This window comes from Sander vitreus, chromosome 16, assembly GCF_031162955.1.
Source record: "Sander vitreus isolate 19-12246 chromosome 16, sanVit1, whole genome shotgun sequence".
Taxonomy (NCBI): Eukaryota; Metazoa; Chordata; class Actinopteri; order Perciformes; family Percidae; genus Sander; species Sander vitreus.
This window is the reverse complement of record NC_135870.1, coordinates 18,069,686-18,095,622: the sequence shown is the minus strand read 5'-3', so window position 1 is coordinate 18,095,622 and position 25,937 is coordinate 18,069,686. Positions and strand designations below refer to the sequence as shown.

General features: G+C 40.2%; 1 protein-coding gene across 1 annotated transcript in view; it reads right to left on the bottom strand.

Moving 5' to 3' along the window:
- The window catches only part of LOC144531850 (matrix metalloproteinase-17-like), an 81,323-nt gene that overhangs the window by 11,880 nt on the left and 43,506 nt on the right, over nucleotides 1–25,937 (bottom strand). The window contains exons 4-7 of the mRNA XM_078272178.1: nucleotides 11,784–12,070; nucleotides 1,933–2,109; nucleotides 1,430–1,532; nucleotides 43–125 (exon numbers count right to left, since the gene is read on the bottom strand). Coding sequence (XP_078128304.1) covers nucleotides 43–125; nucleotides 1,430–1,532; nucleotides 1,933–2,109; nucleotides 11,784–12,070 — 650 coding nt within the window. The remainder of the gene's footprint in view (nucleotides 1–42; nucleotides 126–1,429; nucleotides 1,533–1,932; nucleotides 2,110–11,783; nucleotides 12,071–25,937) is intronic.

The window sequence follows — 25,937 nt, the reverse complement described above, 5'->3', positions numbered from 1 at the left end:
GTCAGTCTCTCTTGTTCACTTTCTCCATTTAGGCCTGAATACCTTTGAAAAAGAAGGCCTCCCCTCGTATTTGGGCCACGGCGTCAAAGTGACTGGTGCATCTGTCTGGGGCATCTTGTGCCAGCCTGAGAGAGGAAAGTTGGAGGAAAGAAAAGTTTTGTTTGTTTGGAAAAAAAGGAAGAAATTACATTCAAATTTATATTCTGAACATAGAGTGCTTGCGGCTAAATGCATACCTACATAATCTTCACATAAAACAACCTCACTTATTGTAAGGTATGCAGTTCAATAAAAAAACACCCAAACCAATTAAACCATTTGCATAAAAAACAAATGTGGGATAATTGCACCCACCTACTGAGAAAGTCTGACTGTGTGCATGAATGTGCATGCGTTTCCTTCAATTAAATAGGCTAAACATTAGGTGAAATGCTATCACGCTGACACGATGAGGTCCCCCAGTTCATTTATCCTCTGGGCTAATAAGTGATTTAAAACACTGACGTGGCCAGCCTGCCAAAGATGAAGCCATTAGGATCACAGGGCTGCCACTGTGAGTGGGAGGCTGCCAGCCCTCGCATTATCAACAAAGATCTCCATTCAGAGGTCTATTAACAAGAAATCGCTGCCTAGTGGTCAGCGTTTGTGACCCTTGTCGAGCATAATCCAGCTTTTCCACGTATTACGACCAGATGGAGGTGCTGCAAAATGAGTAATGAGGGCAGTGGAAGGCCGGCACCATTGAGAGAAAGAGGGCTTTATACTGTATGCCTGTTTAGTTTAGAACTTCTGCATAGTCTTTGTATGTGTATGCATGGACATCACCAAGCAATGGGTGTAGTTGTCAGTGTAGTTTGAAACACAGTTTGATCACTCCCGAAAAGAGCTGCCCTCTCTTGATCCTATTAATTCAAGAGACCAGTTAACTCACTTACGAAGCAACCAGCCTCCGTTTATACTTGATAATAATTAACAGCATGTGCTACATGTGCTGTGCAGTCTCACTGATAGGCTGCACAGCTGGGCATTTATGGTGGGTCTGTTGGTCTGTCAAAGTGAGATTTCTTTAAAACTACTGAACAGATTGCAGTTGATGTTAATGGTCCTTAGCTGATGATTCCTAATGCTTTTGATGTCCCCATCACCTTTTCTATAGTGCCACCTTCACGTCAAGTTGTCAACTGGACCATGTTTTACCCTTTCCAATGACCCCTGTGGTGATTTGATAAGACACCACTCTTCAGCCAAGATAGCACCTGTCCATTACACTAATCATATATATCCTCCACTAACTATTTCTGATAGTTTTGACTATTACATTATGTCTCTCATTAATGAATGGATAAATGGATGCATTGGTGGATGTTTGACAACCAGAATAGTTGAGTTCATTGTGTTGCATTAAATGGACAACAGATCTTCTACTTACATGAGAGTGGATCTGTTTTCAGGAAGGTCCAACAGGACAGGAGGTTCAGCCGTCTGGGAGGGGTTGCCTGGTCGGATTGTGTGGGACACTGAGTCTCTCACACCTATGGAGGATATGTGATTAAAGATGAAATGAACCCTCAAAAGACAAGGCATTAGTTGATAGGTCTGCGAACAATTCATCTATTAATAAAAAAAACTAACCAATAGACATTCTGCTGATTTTGATTTGTTGGCTCAGTTCCTCCTCTTTTTTATTATGCATTTATTTCATTGCACCACGGTATGACATGAAATATACAGTATAAAATGCTTACTCTTAGTTTTGTCTAAGTATCTATGTTTACATTTTTATTTTATGTATCTCCCTCCTTCACAGTCCTGGCCTTCAGCATTCTTTCCTGCATGTCATTCTAGTCTTCATGATCATTAGTCTCTTCCCCCGCACACTGCTACTCTCTATTTCAGTCAATGGTGTGATAAGGTCATGTAGAGCTGCTGTACCGTAGAGCTGCCAGACGCGGACCTTGTCTTCATAAGGTAGGTCGTATTTCAGAGGGTCTCCTACAGGTCCCTGGTAGTACGGTCTCATGATGGACTCTATGGCTGAGGTGTGGACCAGGCCGATGGCGTGACCAAACTCATGGACTGCAACTGCAAACAGATCCATCCCATGAGAGTCTGAAGGAGACACAGCAAGAGAGAGAGATACACTGAAATCATCCCCATTACAATTTGTTTTTAAACATCTAATACTGAAATATTGAATTCCTTACCCGCTAAAAATGGAGCATGAATCGAACAATTTTAAACCCAAGTTCAAACTGTCAAAAAGGTGATACGGTAACTTTATTTAATATTGTTTGTGTTGTTTTAGTTGTGTTTTCCTGTTCAGTTATACTAGTGCAGTGCCTTTTTTCCGACTTCACACTCAACACTAGCCTAGAAATCTAGACGCACCCTAGCGGCAGCAAATGTAATTTGCAGCCAGGGTCGTCTAGCAACTCTCCGTTGGCTTGCGAGCTGGAAAAACCAAATTCTGGTCAGGCCAATCACGTCATGTATAGAGTCGGTGGGCGGGCTTAACATAAGGACGGCAGAGTTGCAATGGTTCCGCGTGAATTCCCTGCTACTTGAAAACGAAGAAGATGGCTGCTGCTGCTGGCGAACAGCGGTCTTTCGAATCGGCTTTGGCCGCGACTCTGGAAGACTTGGAGTTAAGCACTGAAGTCATTCTTAAAAAAGGAAGATGTGTTTGGAGTTTTGCCGAAGGCATATGGCAAAGGTTTAATCTATCAACTAGCGTTGCTCTAGTTGGCTATGAGTGCAAAGGGAATTTGAAAGACTGTTTATCCCGCCCCTCGGATTGAGCCCTGCCAATGGTTCCCAGACCCAACATCTTGAAGTGGGTCTGGCTTGTCAGGCTAACTCAACACTGCCCTGTAGCAAAACTGTATGGAATAGCAAAAAATCTGAAAAATAAACTTTGTAGTTTTAGTTGGAGATGTTCTGTACCAAATGAAATTTGTAGGAGTAGCAAAAAAAATTAAAGCGAAAAGATTTGGACACATTTCAAAATGGTGCAAATGGGCGTGGCTTTAATGGATAGATTCTTCTGGAACCACAGAATCCAGGAAAAAAAAAAAAGGTTTCTGAGACTTACGATTCAAAAGAAACAGGCCAACACGTAAAGTCTAAAGTTTAAAGTTTGCACCACATTCAACACTGCATGTCTTTGGGTCCCCAGCAATACCAAACAATACACCAAACAATGCACCAGTGTGCAGTAGATCTGATCAACAGTTCTCAAATTATGCGAATGACAGACAGATTCCTTGCTTTATTGTTAGATGTAAATGTAAATGCTATGCTATGCAGCATTAGTCAATTTGTTCCAAAAATAAACATTATGTTTGTGTCATGAACTTGTATTTTGTAACAATGCATATTTGAACTTGGACCAGAAATAAAAGAGATATCCACACACCCTCCAATTTTGAATTCCCCCCCCTCATCTTTTACACTGGAGTTATTTAGGTGAGCAGTCAATTCAATCAAAGAAGCAGCTACAGATTGCTGCACACAGCTTATTTTTCTTCCCTACAATCGTTGTTGTCCAGCCTAGTAGTAAATTACTTAACAAGAAAATTGCACACAAAATTATTTAGACACAGCTTCTCTTTTGTCGCTCTCAAGACTTCAAAATGAATCAGCAGCCTTGTCAGGCAGTGAGAGTAAACAACATCATCAATTACTTTTATTTTAACCACTATAATCTCAGCTTCAGCTTTTACAGAGATCACCTTCGGGCTTAGAGTTTGTGACTTTTGTCGAACCAATACAACCCCTGTTTGCATGTTTATCCCTTTTTATGAGTGAACTCCATAGGTTGCAAGTTAAGAGGCATGACAGACAGTTCTGGTGGCTGTGAGTGCTGTTAGGCATGTGGTGTAGTGAGATAACTATGGTAATACTTCCTGAGCCCCTGGGCTGCCAATCAAAACCTGAGTGCGGAAAGACACCTAAAGACGCTGCAGGCTATTAAAGCACATTTCCCTCGATGTTCAACTAAAAAAGAAAAGGCAAAGCCTCCAAAAACTCCTTGTCTGGCTCTGCTAAGCAAGACAAAACCTGGGGTTTAGAGATTAAGATTTGCAAAAATGTGAGTGCTAGCGTGTCGAGCCAAGCTAGCTTAGAATTCCTTGGTGTCTACGCTGAAGTCTGCATTCCGTTAACCTTATGTTGGCCTTGACTTGGGAACATCTCAGTGCTGTGCTCTGTCAAAAGACAAAGGACAATTGGAGACATGCACTTGTGTTTACAAAACCTGGGGTATTCTGAAGCCAAATGCCAACTCTAATCTACAGGAGCACATGGCGCTGAGAGGAAAGGTGGATAAAAGGAGGGATCGAGGGGGAGAGAACAGGGATTCAGAACAAAGTAGGTACCATGTCATCGTATTTACAGTCCATCTGAGGTTGACAGAAAGAAATCCTAATGCCTGCGGACAAAGTCAGAGCGGAGAGATTTGGGTGGATGACAGGACTCATTGACTTAGTTAGACATCCGTGGTAGAAAGACAGAGAGCAGGAAAGAGAGAGCGGTTCAGAGTACAGAACACACAGAAGCAAAATTACATTACTGCATAATCAGTAACATATATCCAACCAACTGTTGTACAATATTGTATTACACATGGTAATACTTTGACGCACAGTAAAGACAATGGAGTACCTCTACTTTGGACACAGCATAATATATCCAGAATGCTACAAACAGCCTGCAGCATATAACTTAAAGTTTAATAAGGACAGTATACCATATGGTAGATGGAAAGAAGTGAGAGCACAAATAGCCAAGGGCTATTCATTTCATTTGATGTGAATCCTTGTGCCTTGCATTACCTTGTGCCACTCGAGAGTCAATATCTTTATCAGGACATTTGAGGTATATAATAGCTTTTTAGATGGTCAAAGCAGGAAAAAGAACATGCTAAAGGCGATGGGAGAATTTAGTGTTCATGTAATTTGTTCATGTCGGTGAAATTAACAGAGGATGATGATACAGCAATTCCAGCAGCCCCCTACCCGTGCAGTTTAAATCACAGGTCTGAAAATAAGTTGGCTTTAATTTTTTAAAAGATTAAACAAAGCTTAATATGAGTAAAGTTGCATGCAAACACAGTCATGGAAAAGTCAAGTTTCGTGCACTCCCGATTTTGCAGTGACACGAGATGAGATGATGTCATTGATAGACAACGTCGGTTCTATGAGTCTAACATAGTGCAAATGGCCGAGGATAAACATTAAGCGGTATCAATTCTCAAGCAGAAGAACTGCTGTAGCGGTTGATCTTGTTTTGTGAGACTGAAATTATTTCATGAGCTCCCTAAAAATCAATTCTAGTAATATCTGCAGCCCCAGTTGGCCCACATATTTCCTTCCTACTTTTTTCACCCTGAAAGTGAGGATGCCATTACCCATACTATATTCTAGATTATTGGAAAGTACAGTTTAGGCTTATTTGTATTCTATGCTCGAGTACAGCTTTAAGCCTTCCTTCCTCGAACCCTTAAGTCGCTAAAACTCATATGGGAGGCTGATCGTGATATTAATAATTCTGTGGTGGAACGGACTTCAATCCTGGAAATATATGAAAAAGGTGTCCAGACAAAATGAAAATTACACTTCTGCAATTTGAAATATTAATCATAGTTTTAGCAAAGTTTATTGAACTCAATCTAGGCCCCAAGAAGTGAAACTAAAATTAAAGCGAGATTCTTGAACTCTCATTTATGTTAAATAACAATTCTCTGATAAATTTGGAAATCAGAGAATGCTGCCCACAACATGTACTAAGTGACATTTTATAGTTGAAAAATGTACTTCTCAGTGCTCTCTGGTGGACAAACTGTATAATGGCAGCCCTGTTTCCAAATTATCTCAATCATATATTTGGCATCCTTATACTGCAATAAGTTGTTACTTATCTGCAGGGAAATAGGCAGATAATTGGCTGATAATATCCCACATGCCAGTGTTTTGGTCAGACTCTGTTATTGACTTTTCAGCTGGTTTGTAGCCTATGTGGTTGGAGACACTTCCCCTCTCTGTGATTTTGGCCTTCCCAGGCAAAGTGGATACAACAAGCTATTATGTCATGTCAAAAATTAATTGAGAGGAATGTAAGTCTTCATCGACTTCTTTTGTGAATACTTAGTGTGTTAAATTAGGCAAGTTGGCAGCTCTAGAGTAACGATCCTTTACGCTCCTGAACCGACTGGATGGCAGCTATACAAAACAGGAGATGTGGGACTGTCACATCAAGGGTCCAAATTGAATTAATACATTTTCAGTTTGCAACAATGAGCAACAATCAACATGCAGGCGCATCTGGCTCAAAACCATCAATGGGTAAACACTGAGGAAGAAGAGAGGATGCAACCTGCTGCTTTTCCTGACGCACAGACTCTTTTTTTAGGATTTAGTATCAATCAACTATTTATCATGGTCTAGTATTATAAAAGTAACCATAATTCACCAAAACTGTCTCAGTATGAAATAACAATTGTAACATGTTGAAAACCATCTCTTTAAAACGGCTATAATATTTTAATATTTAAGGCACCCTGTGGTTATAAACCAACAAAAGTTATGTTTACATTGAGTGATTCTCAATAAAACCACAGTGAGTGGATCCTCAAGGTCTATCACAAGTGTTGAATGCATTTCCTTCCTTCCTGTTTTTTTAACATCCCTGTTTACTAGCTAGCAGTGTTCTTCTTCTCTGCATTTGTTGGGGTATTTCTACATACCATGGCGCATTACCACCACATGTAAATCAGGAAAATAGTATGACTCCATTAGTAGGAATGTGCATTGTTTCGGTTTTGCGGGCCACAACTTTACAGTTTTGTAACACTTTACTTTGAATCACTGCACTAATATTTAGTTGCATAACCATTTCTAAGAACTGCTTCACATCTGTGTTGCATAGAGTCGACCAACTTCTGGCACCTGTGAACAGGTATTCCAGCCCAGGATGATTGAACTACATTCCACAATTCCTCTGCATTACTGGGTTTTGCCTCAGAAACAGCATTTTTGATGTCACCCCACAAGTTTTCTATGGGATTGAGGTCTGGGGATTGGGCTGGCCACTCCATAACATCAATCTTGTTCATCTGGAACCAAGACTTTGCTCGCTTACTGGTGTATTTTGGGTCATTGTCTTGTTGAAAGACCCATTTCAAAGGCATTTCCTCTTCAGTATAAGGCAACATGACCTCTTCAAGTATTTTCATGTATTGAAACTGATCCATGATCCCTGGTATGCGATAAATAGGCCCAACACCACAGTATGAGAAACATCCCCATAACATGATTTTTGCACCACCATGCTTTACTGTCTTCACTGTGTACTGTGGCTTGAATTCAGTGCATGGGGGTCGTCGGATAAACTGTGTGCGGCCCCTAGACCCAAAAAGAACAATTTTGCTCTCATCAGTCCACAGAATGTTGCGCCATTTCTCCTTTGGCCAGTCAATGTGTCCGTTGGCAAATTTCAACCTATTCAGTACATGTCTTTTTTTCAGCAATGGGACTTTGCGGGGGCTTCTCGCTGATAGCTTTGCTTCACATAGCCTTCTTCTGATCGTAACAGTACTCACAGGTAACTTTAAGTCTTCTTTGATTTTCCTGGAGCTGATCATTGGGTGAGCCTTTGCCATTTTGGCTATTCTTCGATCCATTCGAATGGTAGTTGACCGTTTTGTCCCACGTCGTTCAGGCTTTGGATGCCATTTCAAGGCATTTGAAATCATTTTGGCTGAGCAGCCTATAATTTTCTGCACTTCTTTATATGTTTTCCCCTCTACAATCAACTTTTTAATCAAGGTCCGCTGTTCCTCAGAGCAATGTCTGGAACGACCCATTTTGCTGAGTATTTCAGTGTGAAATGCACTATAACCAGCATGCACAACATTTGCTTCCTTCCTTCCTTAAATATGGGCCATAACTGACACCTGTTTCTTCACAGAATCAATCACCTCACTAATTGAACACAACACTGCTATTATTTTGAACATGCCCCTTTCAATTACAGATTCAATTACACAGAATGAGCAGCATGCATGTCATGACTGTTGGGTCTGTTGGTTTTCTATGACTCTACAACACTTACTAGTAAATTATTTGCCATGTAGAAATATCACTTCTACCAAAACATTTGATTTATGAGGTTAGTGATGTTGGACTGCTATTATTTTGAACACAACTGTAAGTCTTAAATGGCTAAAGGCGTTTGAGTAGACAGTCTTAAAGGAAAGACTATAACAAAGATCGCAAGGGCAAAAGGAAAGGAGGGGATCAATATCTTGTTTTTATAGCGTAAAAATAATGTTGTCCCTGGTATGGTATCTTTATCTAAAATCACATAAACTCTAATTATGTTCTAAAATAATGTTACAAAATCAAAGGCAGCAATATGCAGTGGCAGGGTTGTTTTTTATTAGCATGGATTGGCCATAAGAAACAGAGGGCTTAAGTGCTATTACAGACTGCAGCCAAATGGAAAGAGGCAGATGCATGATTTACAAATGAAAAAGTCTGATGTGTTTTATTTGATGCACACTTTACCCTTCATCGTGCTTGAAAGCAGGAACATCTAACAAGGTAAGATGATTCACAGCCAGCACCTGGTCACTCTCGCTCCCAATGAAGGATGTGTTACGCCGTTTTCAACACCATGGCTGTCTTCCATCTGACAATTCCATTTATGACTGGAAACATAATTCTTCGCACAGATCATTTTCTTTGTTTAATCTCTCAGTTTAAATCATTGTTGATCATTATGTTGAACATTTTGAATAGAGAAATAGATTGGGGTCAGGACAAGAACCCACCTCTGACCCATCCCTCCTTCGGTGCCCTGCTCCCATTAACCCCCTATGTGTGCAGATGATTCTGTGAACTACTACAGCATCATGCCATCATGTCCTGCCCCTGCTGCGGCCTGCAGTGAGGTCTAATTGGAGCAGATAGAGCTGCTGTAACATATGGTTCCCAGCTTTACGAGGGCAAAAGCAAAAGAATGGAAATAAACACAGGTCCTGGCTGCATCATAGACTCGGCAGCTGGTGCAGCTAGTGTCATCTACACCCCCGCTACGAGCTTTAAGCTCCATCTCAGGGGAGTAGGAGAGGATAGTGAGCCTGTAACACCCGAGGAGCTTATTCTTTTTCAGCCTGAGGTTTTATACACAGTCATGAGAGGAGCATGTGTCATGAAGAATTATGTGTTATCTGTCTAAAGGCAAGTGATCATCATGGTATTGCACACATAAGCATAATTCTTCTTGGAAACTGAAGAAATAAGTGCCTGATCTGCATGGGCTATATAAGTGATAACTTCACCAGCTGTGGAAGAAGTAAACGGATCCTGATAGTGGTGTGACACTAACTATCCCATTCTAAATGTCACATAGAATACACACATTGATAACCTGTGCAATAGACTGCAGCAGAGACTTTACTTTCAAAGGCGATTGATTGAGGCTGTATGGAGCGAGCAGCCAAATCATGCTGATGTTTTACCAGGCAATCCTATTCAGCATCATTAGATGCAGAGTTACAGCATGGTTTGGCAACCTAACAAAATTCTGACTTGCCAGCATGCACAAAACAGCTATAAAGGTACTAGGGAAGAAGGAATATGAGCCCATACAGAGCCTGTACGGGCAGGCGGTCATGAAACAAGCAACAAAAATCATTACAGAGTCTCAACATACCCTCATCTGTGAATATGAACCTCTGCCATCCGGAAGAAGTATCTGTGTGCAAATCAAACCGCTTGAAGCTATCGTTTGTTCCAGCCTCCATTGAGCTGCTGAACTCTAATGCTAAATCTTAGTGCAATAGAGCAATGTGCAATAAATACACATGCACTTTAATTCTTACAGAACAGAAGAGTGTGTGCACAGCCCTGGAAATCTCATCACTGTGTCATTGTGTCCAAATCACTCTTTTATCGATTGTCATTGGAGCAGCCGTTAGTTGACATGACAAATAATAGTGATACTTCGAGGTCTAGTAGAGACATGTGCCTTTTAGCTTTTTATTGCCATAAATCAAAGGAATTTTTTATGATCACTCAAAACATGCTGCTTTTGTCCCTTTTCTTTCTCCCCAAACTTCTGTTAAGAAATGCGAAGTACTCAATTCTTGTGAAAACCCCATGGCTTACTTGAACAATCAAGTGGGATCCATATAAGTAAGTATTGCTAAAAAAAAGAGTTCATGGCTATTAGAGGCGTATTAGAGTAGATTGTTTGTTTATGACAGTTGAAGGAAATTAAAGGACACCTTCTATGCCTCCTAATAAGCTTGTGATAACAACCACTGCTTTAATTACTACTCTGAGTCCCGTGTCTGAAGCCATTCTATGTTATATTCATACCTGAGATGTTCAAAAGTCATTTTTTGGAAGTCCAATTCGAGTCTCAAGTCTTTGAGCTTGAGTCCAAGTCCACTCTCAAGTCTTTGAGGGGCAAGTTCAAGTCAAGTCTCAAGTCTCTTCCATCTGATCTGTCCCTAACACTGTATTGTTAAATCTTATGAATTCAAAGCATGTCCTGTAGCTACCATCCATACAGTACAGTATCAACATCAGTTGTAGGAGAACTTTATGGGGTCTACTTAACACATCCCTCTAGCCCTCGGACCTGGTGAAATATTAACCTAAGTCTGTCACATCATATGGATACAGCTATAAAGATACAATTAGCCTGTTCCCAGCATTAGCACAACACTTTACAATGGTTAGCTTGTTACCTGTGATGATATATGCTAAATGTAACATCTCTTTTACTCAAAAAAACATGTCAAAGTGGAAATCAAGAGAATAGTGACAGCGCCACACCAGTTACAGAATAACATGCATCTCAGTGTTAGTCCAAATTATGCACAATAAACAGTTTGAACTCACTGATGAAATGCCATTTATTTTCTAAGTGTTAGTACGCTCAGCGAAACTGAGTCCAGCGCGAGGGAGATCCGACTCAGAGGAGGAGAAGTTAGTGAGGCCAGCGTCTCCACGACAGGATCCGCTGCGCCACGCATGGATGAAATAATGAAATAGTAAATAGGACTACAGTAACAGAAATATGTGCAGAATTAAGACTACCCAGTGTTTGGTGGACCGGGTAGACCTTGTTCACTTAATAGCTTATAAATCAATTACGCATGAGTTTGCCCACCCGACATAGCGTTTTTTCCTGGGGAGATGGATCCGTGCATCCCGGTCTCAGACTCGAGTCCCCATCTCTGATTCATACTAACAAATCAAATATTAATTATAGAATCTGGAGCCTGAACAAAGAGTAGAAGCACAACATGGCTCCAAAATGCATTCAGTGTTCTAGTTTTGTATATAGAAGTTTTAGTGAGCATGAAAGTTAAAAACGGTTTCCAGGCTCTTTTTCCTTTTCTTTAAAGTGCCCATATTAAGAAAAAAATCACTTTTTCTGGGATTTGGGGTATTATTTTGTGTCTCTGGTGCTTCCTCATGCATACAAACTTTGGAAAAAAAACATCCATGCTGTTTTGAGTGAGATACGGTTTCTGAATGTGTCCTGTCTTCAGTCTCCGGGTGAGCTGTTCAAAATCTGCACGGCTTTCTACGTCACTAGCTGAGACGAGGGGCCTAGGGGGCTAACCGCTAGCATGCTAGCGCTAGCATGCTAGCTCGTTCTCAATGGCAAAATCAATGGTTGATACAAACACACACCGACTTTCCCAAATTAATATGCATATTCACATGCATGCATACACACTTTGACACTTAACAACAGTTCCTCACCTGGAGATCTGAAGGTCCAGGCCTCATCATCATCAAAATGTGTATCCCCAGCTGTGAACCTCTCTCCGGGGAAAAATGCGTGCGCCACGGTGCCCCCTGGCCCATCAAAGGGATATCCATCATTGTGGTCGGCCTTAATGAAGTCGATTTGAATGTCTGCATCACTGCCGGCCACCTCATGGAAGTTTAGTGGTGCGATGTCACTCCAGACCTTCAGGGCGTAGTACATCAGGGCTCGAACCGTGTCCCTGCCCAGTAAGGCCGAGTCCTTAGGGAAGGTCCTCACTCTGAGAAGAAAGGAAGGAGGCAGATATGTTACATGAGAGAGGAAAAAAAGGCAAGATGCGGGGATTATTAGGAGCCAAATTTCTCTCTCAGGCCTGTTTTAGCAGTTTTCTGCAAAGTCATCTTTCTAAATAGACACTATCTTTACACCGGAGCAAAACTTACAGAAAATGTTCTCTGTACATACCAAATATTTAAAGTAATATACCTATCTTGACCAACCTCAAACTCAATCTTTAAACTGCCATTTTCAGCCAAACTACCAAAAAAATCCTAAAATAGTTTATAGCAGGGGTCTTCAACGTTTTCAGCCAAGGACCCCTTAACTGAAAGAGAGACAGAACAGGGCCCCCTTCTACATATTGTATAAAATGAAGTTGCATATTAAACTGAACCTACAATAACGCATAGGGCGGCCTAGAGCCTTTATACATACCTTTTTTGCATAGAATCCTAAGTAGGGCTGAAACGATTCCTCGAATAACTCGAATAATTCGATTACAAAAAATCCTCGATGCAAAATGATTTGCCTCGAAGCTTCGTTAAATCAATGTTACCAACGTTGTATCGCTGACGGACGGTGTTTCCGCACGGATCATTATTACTGTTGCACACCAGACGCTGCTCAGGCTCAGTCTGCTGCTGGCGACACATGCCAGAGCGTAAATAGTGAGATAGCTAAGAGAAGAGACAGGCTGGAGAAAACGACAGAAAGTGTCCAAAGTTTGGAATCAGTTCAAACGTAATTAAAAGGAAAACTCTGTACAGTATGTCTACTGCAAAATCAAACTAGCTTACCACAATAATAGCACGACGTCAATGCTTCAGCATCTCAACACAAAACATTGAGTCTAACTTAATGATCCATTCCACGAAGCGGAAGTAAATCACAGAGTCGTATGGACGATGAAACTACACCAAACACAAACACTACCAAAAACAAAGACAAGAAAATACGTAGCAGTGACCACAATCTGATCTAAAGAGCTGACGCATTGACTATCCCTTCGGAAAAACAGCTGATTGTTGCGCACCACTCTCTCTCACTCTCTCTCCACGGAGAAACAGCTGATCAACGATCTACTAGCATAAGTGTAACAGAGCTGTGTAGCATTGTAATCAAATATATAAATGAAAATAGGTTGAGTAGAACTAATATTTACATATAGGCCTATATACAGATCAGTCTCAGGTTGAAACTTGTAGTTCTGAAAGTTAAGTTGCACAACTTAATGTAATTTTATGTATGTTTAATGTATGCCTTAGTTTGAGGTTGATATCATTTGAAAAAACAATGTAATATGACACTTAAATGCACTTAATATGTTTAGTTTTTTGAGATATGATATTGTAAGCAATGTAGGCAATAAAAATGTTGCTTTTTCCAAAAATTTAACCAAACTATTGTTTATTATTGCTCTTCAATAAAACAAAAGTATTTCTTATCCGATTACTCGATTAATCGACGGAATAATCGGTAGAATACTCGATTACTAAAATAATCGATAGCTGCAGCCCTAATCCTAAACCATTAAAAAAAGCCTAATCATTGTTTATATGATTTTATAAATCATGTTTTAATGTTAAACATACAGACGCACAGTGAATCCTTAGGATGAACTGTATCTCTGGATGGCCTTAGTGACTACCTTACCTATAGGCAGGTAAGCCTATCATCAGTGGGGAGTTATATTTACTAATAATATGTTGGACCCATGTTAAGACTGTTCAATTTTTTTTTTTTTTTTTACTTTCAAAAGTTAACAACAATTTGGAGGCCTTCAACAGGTTGAAGAACCCTGTTGAAGAACCCTGGTTTATAGCAGAATATTTGGGTTATTTTGTTAAGACTTTGGTGCCCTTTGTAGAAATGTATTCAAAGGGATAGATTTAAATAAAGGTGACTCTTTCCATTGATGACAACAATTTGCCTCAAACACCGTATTAGGCTCACCGACTCAGGTTTTGAGTGGAATAAATTGTTCCTGTAGATATTCCTGTTCCTGTAATATTTTACTGATAACTTCTGAGTCGAAACAACTTTGGCCACCAGCTACATTTCAGACCTTTCATCCACACATGAGCCAGAGCAGCAGCTGTTTCAACGACTCCGCTTGTAGCTGAGGGTGACCGGACCTTTACTGTCAAAGTCAAACTTCTGAACACCTGCCAGAGGAGCTCACACCAGCGAGGTCTCTTTAATGTCTCAAATCACTTCTCAAGGCACACTCATAAAAGTCAGCTCGTTCTGTATTATCTTTCTTTCAGTTTTGTTCTCATTCATCACAGACAGTTATTCTCTCCATCACCATTCTCAATTTCCTCCTTTTTGGAATGAAGTCAATACCTATTTCACTTTGTGATGCCATATGATGTGTGTGTATACAGCATATCGTTGATTTTCTTTTAGAGCTCCAAGCCCTATAAGTGTTTGAACACATTTTGCTTTTTTAAAGCTTTCCTGTTCTCTTCCTTTTTCTGTGTTAGCGGCTATAATCAAAGGATATTGGACTTACATTCTCCAGGTGGACAGAAAAATAACTCCAAATGAATGCTAATTGTACAATGTGTCTGCTGGATGTGTAAATAGGTGATAATATGTCAGTGTTGTGTATATAGTTATTGCAGGTTTAGGTTTATCAGACTATACTTAGTCACACCCATGACTACGTCTCTATAAATAAGAAAGCATTAAAGAGGAGTTTTATGAACACTCTTTTATGATTCAGTATATGCATGTAAAAAAACAGTAAAGGATAGGGTATGGGTATAATCAGCCTTTTATTATGAAAACAGAAACTGTCACCTCTCTCCATAGTTTCTGCCTACATAAGCTGATATTTTCTCCTGCTTCCCACTGCAGTCAACACTTGAGCTGCCCGTTCTGCCGTTACACTTTAACACACCCAGTGATGCGAATGAGTTTCATTAATGCGGCTAATTAATGTATTAATTAGCAAATATGTCTATGTCAACATGATGTCACAAAACACATGGGCGGCATTAGCAACTTCAGCTTGAAGCAATGAGGTGGTAGTAGTTTGAAGAGGAGTTTCTACCTCATTAAGATGAAGATGTATGCAGCTAGTCATCTAATTAGATCGCCTATTCTGTGGGGAGAACTGTGGTGTGCGGTGAGTATGATTTTGTTCTTGGGGTTGATTTGTTCACACAACATTCACTTATTCATACTGCCTGAGTGTCTGACCCTCACTGCAAACCACAGCTAGCCAAGGTCAGTGCAAATGGCTCAACCTCCACGGACAGCTCAGCTGCTTATTAGTCCTAATTCAGACGGACGAGGGTGGGCAATTGTGTACGTCTGTGTGTTTGTGTGTGTTCGGGAGACTGTTGATGAGAGAGAAAGATGGAGAGGCAGAGTGCATGGGTTTGTCACTGTGCGAGTATGTATGTGCATCCATTATGCGTGTCAGATAGTGAGTCTGTGTGTGTGTGTGTGTGTGTGTGTGTGTAATTGACGGTAGGTCAGCCAAGGTGAGAACATTCCTGCTCTGCATCTCAGATGAAGTGAGGAGCCCCGGGAACTGCTTGTGTCTATAGGTGCATAGTAAATAAACCAGGTGTCATATCCCTGTGGTGCCTCCTTTAAATTTGGTTAACCTCACGAAGCATGGCTGGGATCTTGTCAGTTTGTCAATAATACACCTTGATTTTAACAACCTTATTGATTATGTTTTAATTAAGCGACCGACCTGCAGTCAGATCTGATGTTTAAATAAACAGTTTGCCCAGTATTTAGTTTTGTGTTTATGTGTTCCTCCTAATAACAATAACTACAATTGAACTACAGGTGAACTGAGCAGATATATTTACCTTATATCAACCTTAATTATATAGTCTTATTTTACTTGACATGATGAGCTATTTTTTTCAGTGAGTAATTGAATATGTTGAATTAATATGTCATGACCAAACTATGACAACATTGTTCCTCAAGGATATATTTGACAATGACAAGTCAAGACTGAGACTATGATGACATAAAAATGCTCTAACAAATAAACCAGATGAAATGATCCTTCCAGTAATGACATATCTTTTACTGTCATTTTCTGTGTGACCCAAGTCAAAACTTTTAAACTTTTTAAAAGTCTCACTGCAGCATCTATCCAATGCACCCGTTTGATGATGGCAGTGTACTTAAAGGAATTGACATGTGAAAAAATACAAATAAATAAATTTGCTTTCTGACTCCTCTATTTGCCTGGCAACCTTACTGTGATGACAACACTCCAGGAGGTCACTGCATCTGGCCAAGAAGTACTTGCATGTAACTCTTCATAAAACCACAGCTTTGTGCTCCTTTCGACGCAAAGGAGCAGCGGCTCTACTCCGAGTTCCTCACGGATGACTGAGCTTCTCACCCTATCTCTAATGGCTCTTACACACCAACCCGACGGCCGACCGTTGGCAGAATTGTCGGACTGATCAGTCTCCCCGAGTTGGTCAAAAAAAGTGCCTCGGAACACACCAAAGCGACGCCGACTTGAGTGTACGTTCTGCGTGTGCGCGAGACGTAATACGTCTCTATAACAGCAGGCGGCGCTAAAATGAAAACCGGAAATGACAAACGCATCACGTGGGTCTGGCTTCTCCAGCCGGCCATAATGGCGGCTCGTTCGGAAATACGATCTCGTATTTTACGAAAATAGTTAACTGCAAAGTGTTTCTGAAAACATTTTAAGCGAGAAATAGGCCATGCAGTTGCTGAATCTGTCTTCATTTCAGATCGACAAAGGTCAGTTTAAAAGATTTTCGTCAGATTTTGAGAGGCGTTCGTCCCGCTCATCATTTCCGTGTTAGCACTACACCAATCAGATTGGTCAATGAGTCCGACTGCCCGCCCTCCGATTCAACATGTCAAATCGGCCAAAATGAAGGCAGATGGCCCCTCCGATGGACGATGGCACGGAACACAGTGAACAGACTTGAGTCGATGACCTCGCCAGACTGTCCAACAGCCGATTATCGCGTTGGTGTGTCAGGGCCTTAAGGGAGACGCCAGCCATCCTCCTGAGGAAACCCATTTCAGCCGCTTGTACTATGGATCTTGTTCTTTCAGGCCTTGACTGAAATGGTTTTATTTACGGAACTGTTGGAATCTTTTATTTTTGTTTGTGAGGAGTGGCAGAGGAGAAAGGTTGGAGCCGGGCAGCCTCCCGCTATAAAAAACAAACACATTTAGCTCCCTCTTATGGTGGTGCCTTGTGCAACTAAAGACAACAGGGAAACGAGTGTGTACTGAGGTCCCTAAAGACTGAGCAGCGAATCAAGCCAAGGCTGACGAGTTTGATTACTTTTGGAGTTTTGTTTTGGGAGGGGAGGACATTCTTTTTGTTGGATTAAGTGTTTTCAATAAGGAAGATATTTTGAAGCTGTTGGTCAAATCTTGTGGACAGTCAAGTGGACATTTCAGTTGTTTTATTCTGCTATTATAAGGGGAGGCATTCCTTTGATGTGGTCACACGGCAACACACAATGTTTGAATTTGCTCTCGTAACCAGGTTATCACAGTAGCTCTAAATTGTAATTATCGCCAGGTTAAAACAAGTCAGACCAAAAAATTGTTGATAATAGGCAAAAGTTGTGATCAAGTCATTTCATTGCATGGATTTCTCAGCTCAGCCCTAAAAGAATAAACTTGTGGCTGGTCAAAGCTGATGGCTGTGTGATCATGGCGTGAATGTTTATTTTCTTCAGATTTCATGGCCGTGACTGATGAGCAGTTAGGAAGTGATGAGCACATGAGCCAGCAAAGTTTAAAGGAAAAAGAAAGTGCAGATGTCAGAGTTTTTAGCTGCAGCATAGAGCAGGAGTCATCATTGGCTCAGTGGCTGAGGGCTAGCAGCAGCAGAGCATCTGAGTGTGCATCATTGACTCACAAATAAATATCTGAGAACAGAGTCTACCGTCCGACGTTTCCACATCAATCAAATATAATACCTCCATAAAGAACTGCTTACATCAAAGCACACCCTGACACTACCGAGCAGGCAGTCCTGGACGGACTGTGAATCTTTCGCTATGGTGCTTAGCTGACAAACAGAGGATGGAAGAGGAGGAAATAGCACGAGGAAGGAGAAGAGAAAAGGGCATTGGTATAGGTGGATGGGAATGAAGGAGGGATGAGAGTAAGCAAGCTAAAAGATGCAATATGCAGTGTTCATGATGATTCACCACTTATTCATGCTTTTAATGACAATATCTATCTAAACCTGACTATTAACTACATCCTTGATTGACAAAAGAAACGGAAATTAATATTTGGAATCTTGCTGACTGGTTTATTTTTTGTCATTTGTTTTAAACAAAGAAATACTTGTTTACTTACTTTACTGGGAAATCAAAGAAATGTATAAAAAAAGGTAGAAGTATAATGAGGTCTGTAATAGGGCTGCACAATATGAGGAAAATATGCGATCCGCGATAACGTTGTTGAATATCACGATGACGATATTACTTGCGATAAATGAACAGATATTAAAATCTACTCAGTTCTGCCTTTCTGTTGCTTTCAGTATTCTTCTAAAATACAAAAAAATTGCTTGTTGAATTTAAAACAAATAAAGGAAATCATTTCTAACATTCTTTTATTGAACAAATTGAACATTGAATTGACAATAACAGGCACCACTAAAAAAGTGACAGTTACACTTTAAAGTGCTGTCGTCTACTGATATTTTCTTTCAACTAACATAAAAAATCTCATAGTGTCTATTGCGATATGTCGCAACTTTTCGCGATATGTATATTGCGCCAGTTGATATCGCGATGATGATAAAAAAAACGATATATTGTGCAGCCCTAGTCTGTAATTTTAAAAAAACAGCACAGTAGAGACTTGATACGCATAAAAAATACTTTTTTTTTGTGATACTGAAATCAGTGTTTTTGCAAATACCATGCCAAAAAAGGTAATCAGAATGTGGATAATAACATGCTTTTAATTTGAAAGTAATACACTACTTGACTTATTTTGAAGCAGGGTATGCTTGTTTCTGAGAAATTGAATTTGTGAATGTGTTAGTCTCACTTAATGTCCCTTGTCTGAAAAGGAAATCTCCCATTTATCGAATTGTAAGAAAAGGAAAGCCATTACATAGATCTTAACAGGTTTCGGAGACAAATCCTTTTACCTTTAAATCAATAAGAAGAGGGCAATGTTTTACAATGTAATTTACGTGTAAATAATGCATTACACGACAAATGAATATCTGTCCACCAAAACACAGCCCACTCCTATCCCCCCTTACAAAAGTAATGATGCTATAGAAACCATGGCGGGGCAGGAAGAAATAAATAAATAATACATATAAAATGAATATGTAAATATATAATAATCCACAATACAATATATCCTTTTAATAGGCTGGATTTCTGTTGCACTCAAACAGAGAGATTAATTTCCCAACGGTCAAGATAATGCATGTAATGACATGAATATGAGCAAATATAACAATAATAAGTTATTGCAAGTAAACCTAATAAACCTTCTAGATAGCAGGTAAATAAAATGGCTGTGTTAAGTTCTTTTTTACAGTTGTAAAGTGACTACAGTATGTGCTTATAGAGGTTTTACATCTTATCTGACAGATGAATGTCTATGAAACCATCCTTGCAAGGTCTTTAGCCAAACTATGTTATAATTAATAGTTATAATTAGTTTTGCCATTACAGACTCTATTACGAAATATTATCTCAGGAGTCCATTTACAATATGTTGGTTTTTATATTGAGGTACTGCTTTAACACACCTGTAGAATATATACAAAAGGCTGTTGAATGTTGACCAAGTGTCCTCTTGTGGCAAACTGCACATTGTGCTATTGAGCACATGGAGCTGTGCAGTCAGTAATACAGTAAAACGACATAGCAAGAGGCACGTCGGCAGAACAGAGCTCAAAGTGCACTTTACTGCATCCAAGTGGTGTGAGTTGTGTGTGTCTCTGACTAACCACGAGTAAAACCAGTTTTTTTTCTGACTGAACGCGACTTTTATTGAGTCTTTCTCCGCACACTGATTGATTTTTATGAAGGCTGTTTTACAGAAGCCGAGCTAATCTACTTATCGTGCGGCTTGCTTATGCCAGTGCTAGTTAAGCTGATTTGGACAATGTTGGCATTCTGGTATGTAAATGAAATGGAAGTCTTTTTGCATTGCAACCTAATGGAGCAGTAAGTATAATGTATTTCTTGTGTGTATTTGAAACTGGATAAATATAACTTCACTGTTTATTTGTTGCTTAAGCTTATGAAGCATATGTGCACTGGTAGCTTGATTGCACAAAATCATTAATACTTCTAGTAATAGCCCATTTAAGTCATCTGCTTATGTGAATTGTCATTATATTTGGCATTTTTATTTGTTCATATTTCTTCAACTCAACACCTGCAAGCATCATTGCTTGCAAATGATGTGCTGTTGTGTTAAGATAAAGTCAGTAAAAAGAGTTCTGTGTGTTCTGACCGCCACTCTAAAGTTAACATCACTACTATTCAAGCCAAACATACAGTCCTAAGTGAATACCTATTCAATAGTCTAGGTAGGTGTTTTCCCAAACTGAAGTATTTCAGCACAATTCAGTACCTCAGTACTTCATCTATTGCAGATAAATGTTCTCTGCGTGGCATCAACAATACACGGACCTTGGAGCTGAATAAAGGCACAGGATACAATAGAAGGTAAAAGGTGTATGCTTTTGAGTGGTTGAATGTGTAACTGATGATTTTGCAACTCACAAATTAGTTCAGCACCAGAACATTACAGTAAATATTTATCTAATAAAGAAGCATGCAAGGAACGATACATCTTCCACAATAAACAAAATACCTGGATAAAAAGAAATGCTTTCATTAAATTACATCCAAACACACCCGAGGGGGGCTGAGATTCCGTATAGAATATCTATGCTTTCCTATGTTGCTCTGTTGATAAACCACACCATATGGCCACCTCTCAAAATGTGACTAAATCTGAAACCAACAAGTAATCCACAAGTGTTTATAATAAAAGCACTATAAATGTACCATCTGTTTCTTGGCAGGAGCTCCAGGCTGAAAAGAAATCTACAAAAGACACAAGCTCCGTACTATATGTCTCAATTTCCAGTAAAACTTGGCTTCTTTACAGGCAAATATAAGAGCTGTGAGTCGAAAGGTGGCTTTGTGCTGCCTTATTTCACAAAGATGTGTGGAGCCAGAAGAGCATCGCGAGGCGTGTGATGGACAGCAGTAGGATGGAGAGAAGAAGAGAGTAAAAAGAGAGAGCCAGTGATGAGAAAAAGCTAAATGTTCCAGTCATAAAACTGCAGGTCTTCACAGCAGTGTGCATGCTGGTTCCCCCCCGAAGCAGACTCTGTGCAACAGCTTCGCTGCAATGAGATGCTGGACTGCTGCCACTCAGTTTTCCAGGTCAGCTGAGACCTCACGAGAGCCCCCATGCAATCATATCTTGACCCCAAAGAAATGTCTGTATCGCTGACAGAAATCCTCCCCTAGGTGGATGTGGGGGATTATTTCAACAAGGCAATGCCACAGGGATAAAGTCACCAGGTAATTTGGTATTATCAATAAGCCGTAGCCATCCTGCCCCCGGTGACAAGTGATTCATCCCTCTGAACTCATCCCTCTCGCAGTCTGATCTGTTGCTCCTGCCGCTGCAAAACAGTGTTTGGCAGGGAACTCAGTAAATAAGCAGACCGATATTTTTTTAGGTCTTTGTGTCTTTGAAATGAGCTCAACACAATATTATGCAACTCATCCTGCTGCCTCATCATCTTCACCATCTTCTCTCAGCCGAGCTGTACTTTATGTTGTGTCCTGCTTTTGCAGTAACTACAGCAGCCCCCTCACTCCCTCATGCTCCCACAGCCTTCCCATCGTTCTTGCTTATCGACCTGTTTCTTCAATCCTCCAGTGCCCTGATGTCCTGCTTTCCCTCCGCATCTCGCTTCATTTTGCTGTTCTTGTTTCCTACCGTAGATCTATTAGCCTCCTCAGGTCATCGTTCCTCTGCAAGTTGCCTTGGCCCATATGGCCTGTGTACTTACTCTCCTTAACTTGGGCTGCAATGGCTGAAATAAAGGCTTTCCTCAGGTACATAAACATTTGTTTAACTGGTACTTGTCTGCTATAGGGCTGGGTCATATGGAGAAAATCAGATATCACGATATTCTTGACCAAATACCAAATAATATGTTGATATTGCAACCACATTATAGGGTTGACTATTGGTGCTTTAACTAAATATCTCCACAATTAGCCAAATGGTTAAAGGCAAATAATAGAACAGCTAGAACAGTCTGGTAAGTTCAGAAAATAACATCACTTTACTGTAACCCCTTAAAACCAGGAAAAGACAAAACTTAAAGCTGCACTGTGTAAGAATTTCTCCCATCTAGCGATGAAACTGTATATGACAATCAACTGAATATTACTTTCTAGCCCCTCCCATTCCGAGCGCGTTTTAACTCCTACGGTGGCCGTATGCCAAGATTAACATGGCTTCCAGTACAAGTATCAGTGCTATCGTTATTCTGTATATTTTACGAGATGAATAGTGTAAGGCAATGTTTACAGCGTAAATCAAAAATGATGAGGAGGTCATCTTAGGTGTGATCCTCCATCTTCAACAGGCTTTCAAATCTGCCGGCAGTCGCGAGTAGTCTCCCGTCTGGTGCCACTGATTGTAAAGGCGCGAAAGGCGGAGGTACGTCCCTCTTTGGCTAATGTATTTTAAAGATGGAGGCGCAACATGGCTGCCGCCATTCGAGCGACTCGCTCGTATGTATTCTGAACGATTCTAAATGGCAGATTCTACGCTTACGAGAATACTTTGATTAGTTGGTGGAAATAATTACACATGAATGAACACATATTTGTGAAAGAACAAAGTCCAAAATTTAAGATGATATCTAGTCTCATGATATCGATATAATATCAATATATTGCCCAGCCCTTGTCCACCAAACAGATCACTGCTACCTTTTTTTCACTCACGTGCATTCTCAGTGCTGTGTAGGGCTGAAACGATTCCTCGAATAACTCAAATAATTTGATTACAAAAAATCCTCGATGCAAAATGACTTGCCTCGAAGCTTCGTTAAATCAATGTTACCAACGTTGTATCGCTGACGGACGGTGTTTCCGCACGGATCATTATTACTGTTGCACACCAGACGCTGCTCAGGCTCAGTCTGCTGCTGGCGACACATGCCAGAGCGTAAACAGTGAGATAGCTAAGAGAAGAGACAGGCTGGAGAAAACGACAGAAAGTGTCCAAAGTTTGGAATCAGTTCAAACGTAATTAAAAGGAAAACTCTGTACAGTATGTCTACTGCAAAATCAAACTAGCTTACCACAATAATAGCACGACGTCAAGGCTTCAGCATCTCAACACAAAACATTGAGTCTAACTTAATGATCCATTCCACGAAGCGGACCCGACAAAAGTAAATCACAGAGTCGTATGGACGATGAAACTACACCAAACACAAACACTACCAAAAACAAAGACAAGAAAATACGTAGCAGTGACCACAATCTGATCTAAAGAGCTGACGCATTGACTATCCCTTCGGAAAAACAGCTGATTGTTGCGCACCACTCTCTCTCACTCTCTCTCCACGGAGAAACAGCTGATCAACGATCTACTAGCATAAGTGTAACAGAGCTGTGTAGCATTGTAATCAAATATATAAATGAAAATAGGTTGAGTAGAACTAATATTTACATATAGGCCTATATACAGATCAGTCTCAGGTTGAAACTTGTAGTTCTGAAAGTTAAGTTGTACAACTTAAGGTAATGTTTATGTATGTTTAATGTATGCCTTAGTTTGAGGTTGATATCATTTGAAAAAAACGTTTTCTTTAAAAAACAATGTAACATGGCACTTGAATGCACTTAATATGTTTGAGATATGATATTGTAAGCAATGTAGGCAATAAAAATGTTGCTTTTTCCGAAAATGTAACCAAACTATGTATTTCTTATCCGATTACTCGATTAATCGATGGAATAATCGGTAGAATACTCGATTACTAAAATAATCGATAGCTGCAGCCCTACTGCTTGTGTATACACTTGCAAAACCAAATTTACTTTCTTGATAAATAATATCTCAGCATCACATATTCTGAAAGCATAGCCAGGTCTTTCACAGCCTGCCTGTCTTTTCAGTGTGTTCCTACTGTCAAGTACACACAGCTCCTGGCAAAACAACACGCCACTGAGCAGAGATGCCATACTGACCTGTCAGCAGTAAACAACCTGCTCCTCATCTAAACTTAAGCAATTTAACAACTTACACTCGTGAAAAATGGCTAAGCAAAACACTAGCAATTAATGAGAGGAGAAGAATAAAATGTAGAAAAGAAGAGCGGCATTGAATGTAGCTGTGGTTACTACTTGCCAGGTTATTTTTGTTTGCCAAAATGTCTCATTAGCATGACTAAATGTAATGATAATAATAAGATGTTTTTTATTTGCCAAGTACATATACTGTACGAGGAATGTATCCTCTGCATTTAACCCATCCTAACTAATTAGGAGCAGTGGGCAGTGAAAACGCTATGCTGTTGTGTATCAGATTCACCATCTAAGTTCAGCATGTTAGCATGCTACAATTTTCTAATTAGCACTAAACGCAAAGTGCTTAACCTCTAATTGTCTGCATGTGCAGTAAGCCACATAATAGCAGTGGCTGTACAATGCATGGTTTCAATTGGTAATCAGCTGATAATTGGTCTGTCACATCATCAAACAAGTTGGTTCAAGACTAGTCTATATCCTTGACGTTCCGCTTCTGGGACAGCTCCGTTGCCAACAGAAAATCCGCTGGATTTCACTCATTTAGGCCGGATATCCGTTGCCTTGGGCTTCCTTTGTGTTGGCATTGTAAACTCTGGTCGATTTATGAGGACTATAATTAACCTGTTCTCAGATCTCTGCAGGGTAAATCCAGACAGCTAGCTAGACTATCTGTCCAATCTGAGTTTTCTGTTGCATGACTAAAACAACTTTTAAACGTACACGTTCCACCAAAACAAGTTCCTTCTGAGCCTATTTTGCAGCGGCACCGCGGCTTTCCCTGGTGCTTAGCACCGTTCAAGACGATTGTGATTGGTTTAAAGAAATGCCAATAAACCAGAGCACGCTTTCCTCCCATCCCTGAATGCTATGTGGAGTAGCCAGACCCTCCTCCAGCGTTCACTGGAGGAGGGTCTGGCAAAGCGAGACTAATTCAAGACTTATGCTGCATTCATGTGCTCCTCAGTCCATTTCCCCATTTTGGAAGTCGTTGTTCCGACTTCGGTATGTTCATGAGCTTTAAGTCGTAATGTGGGAAAACACATGGACGCTACAAAGAAGATGTGTTGTATTTTATTGTTCAGCTGTTTCCAGTATTTATATCCAGTTTAAAGTCTTATATTAGTGATTTTGTCTAAGACTGGTTGCTGCACTAGTACATTCCCTAAAACCACTAAAATATTGCTTTACCTGGCTTGTTATCAGTTATCATCATTATATGTAATGCTCATAAAAACCGTTCCTTACTAATCTAGGTCACGGTCTAACCTAATACCATATTACAAATGCAAAAAATGTATATGCAATACGTGACTGGATAAAATGTTTCTTACTATTAACCTAATATTTACTTTCGTCCGCCATGTTACTGCGTAATATGTTGCGTAGGCAAAAACTTTGCAGACTTTCCGTGTTGTTGTTCCCACAACAACAGTGTTGGCTGAAATCTGGGAGAGGTTACTGCCCACGAATGGCCAAAGAGAGCAGTGGGGAGATTTTATCAGAAGTTGTGGTGAGACTATCATGACTTGTGACTGA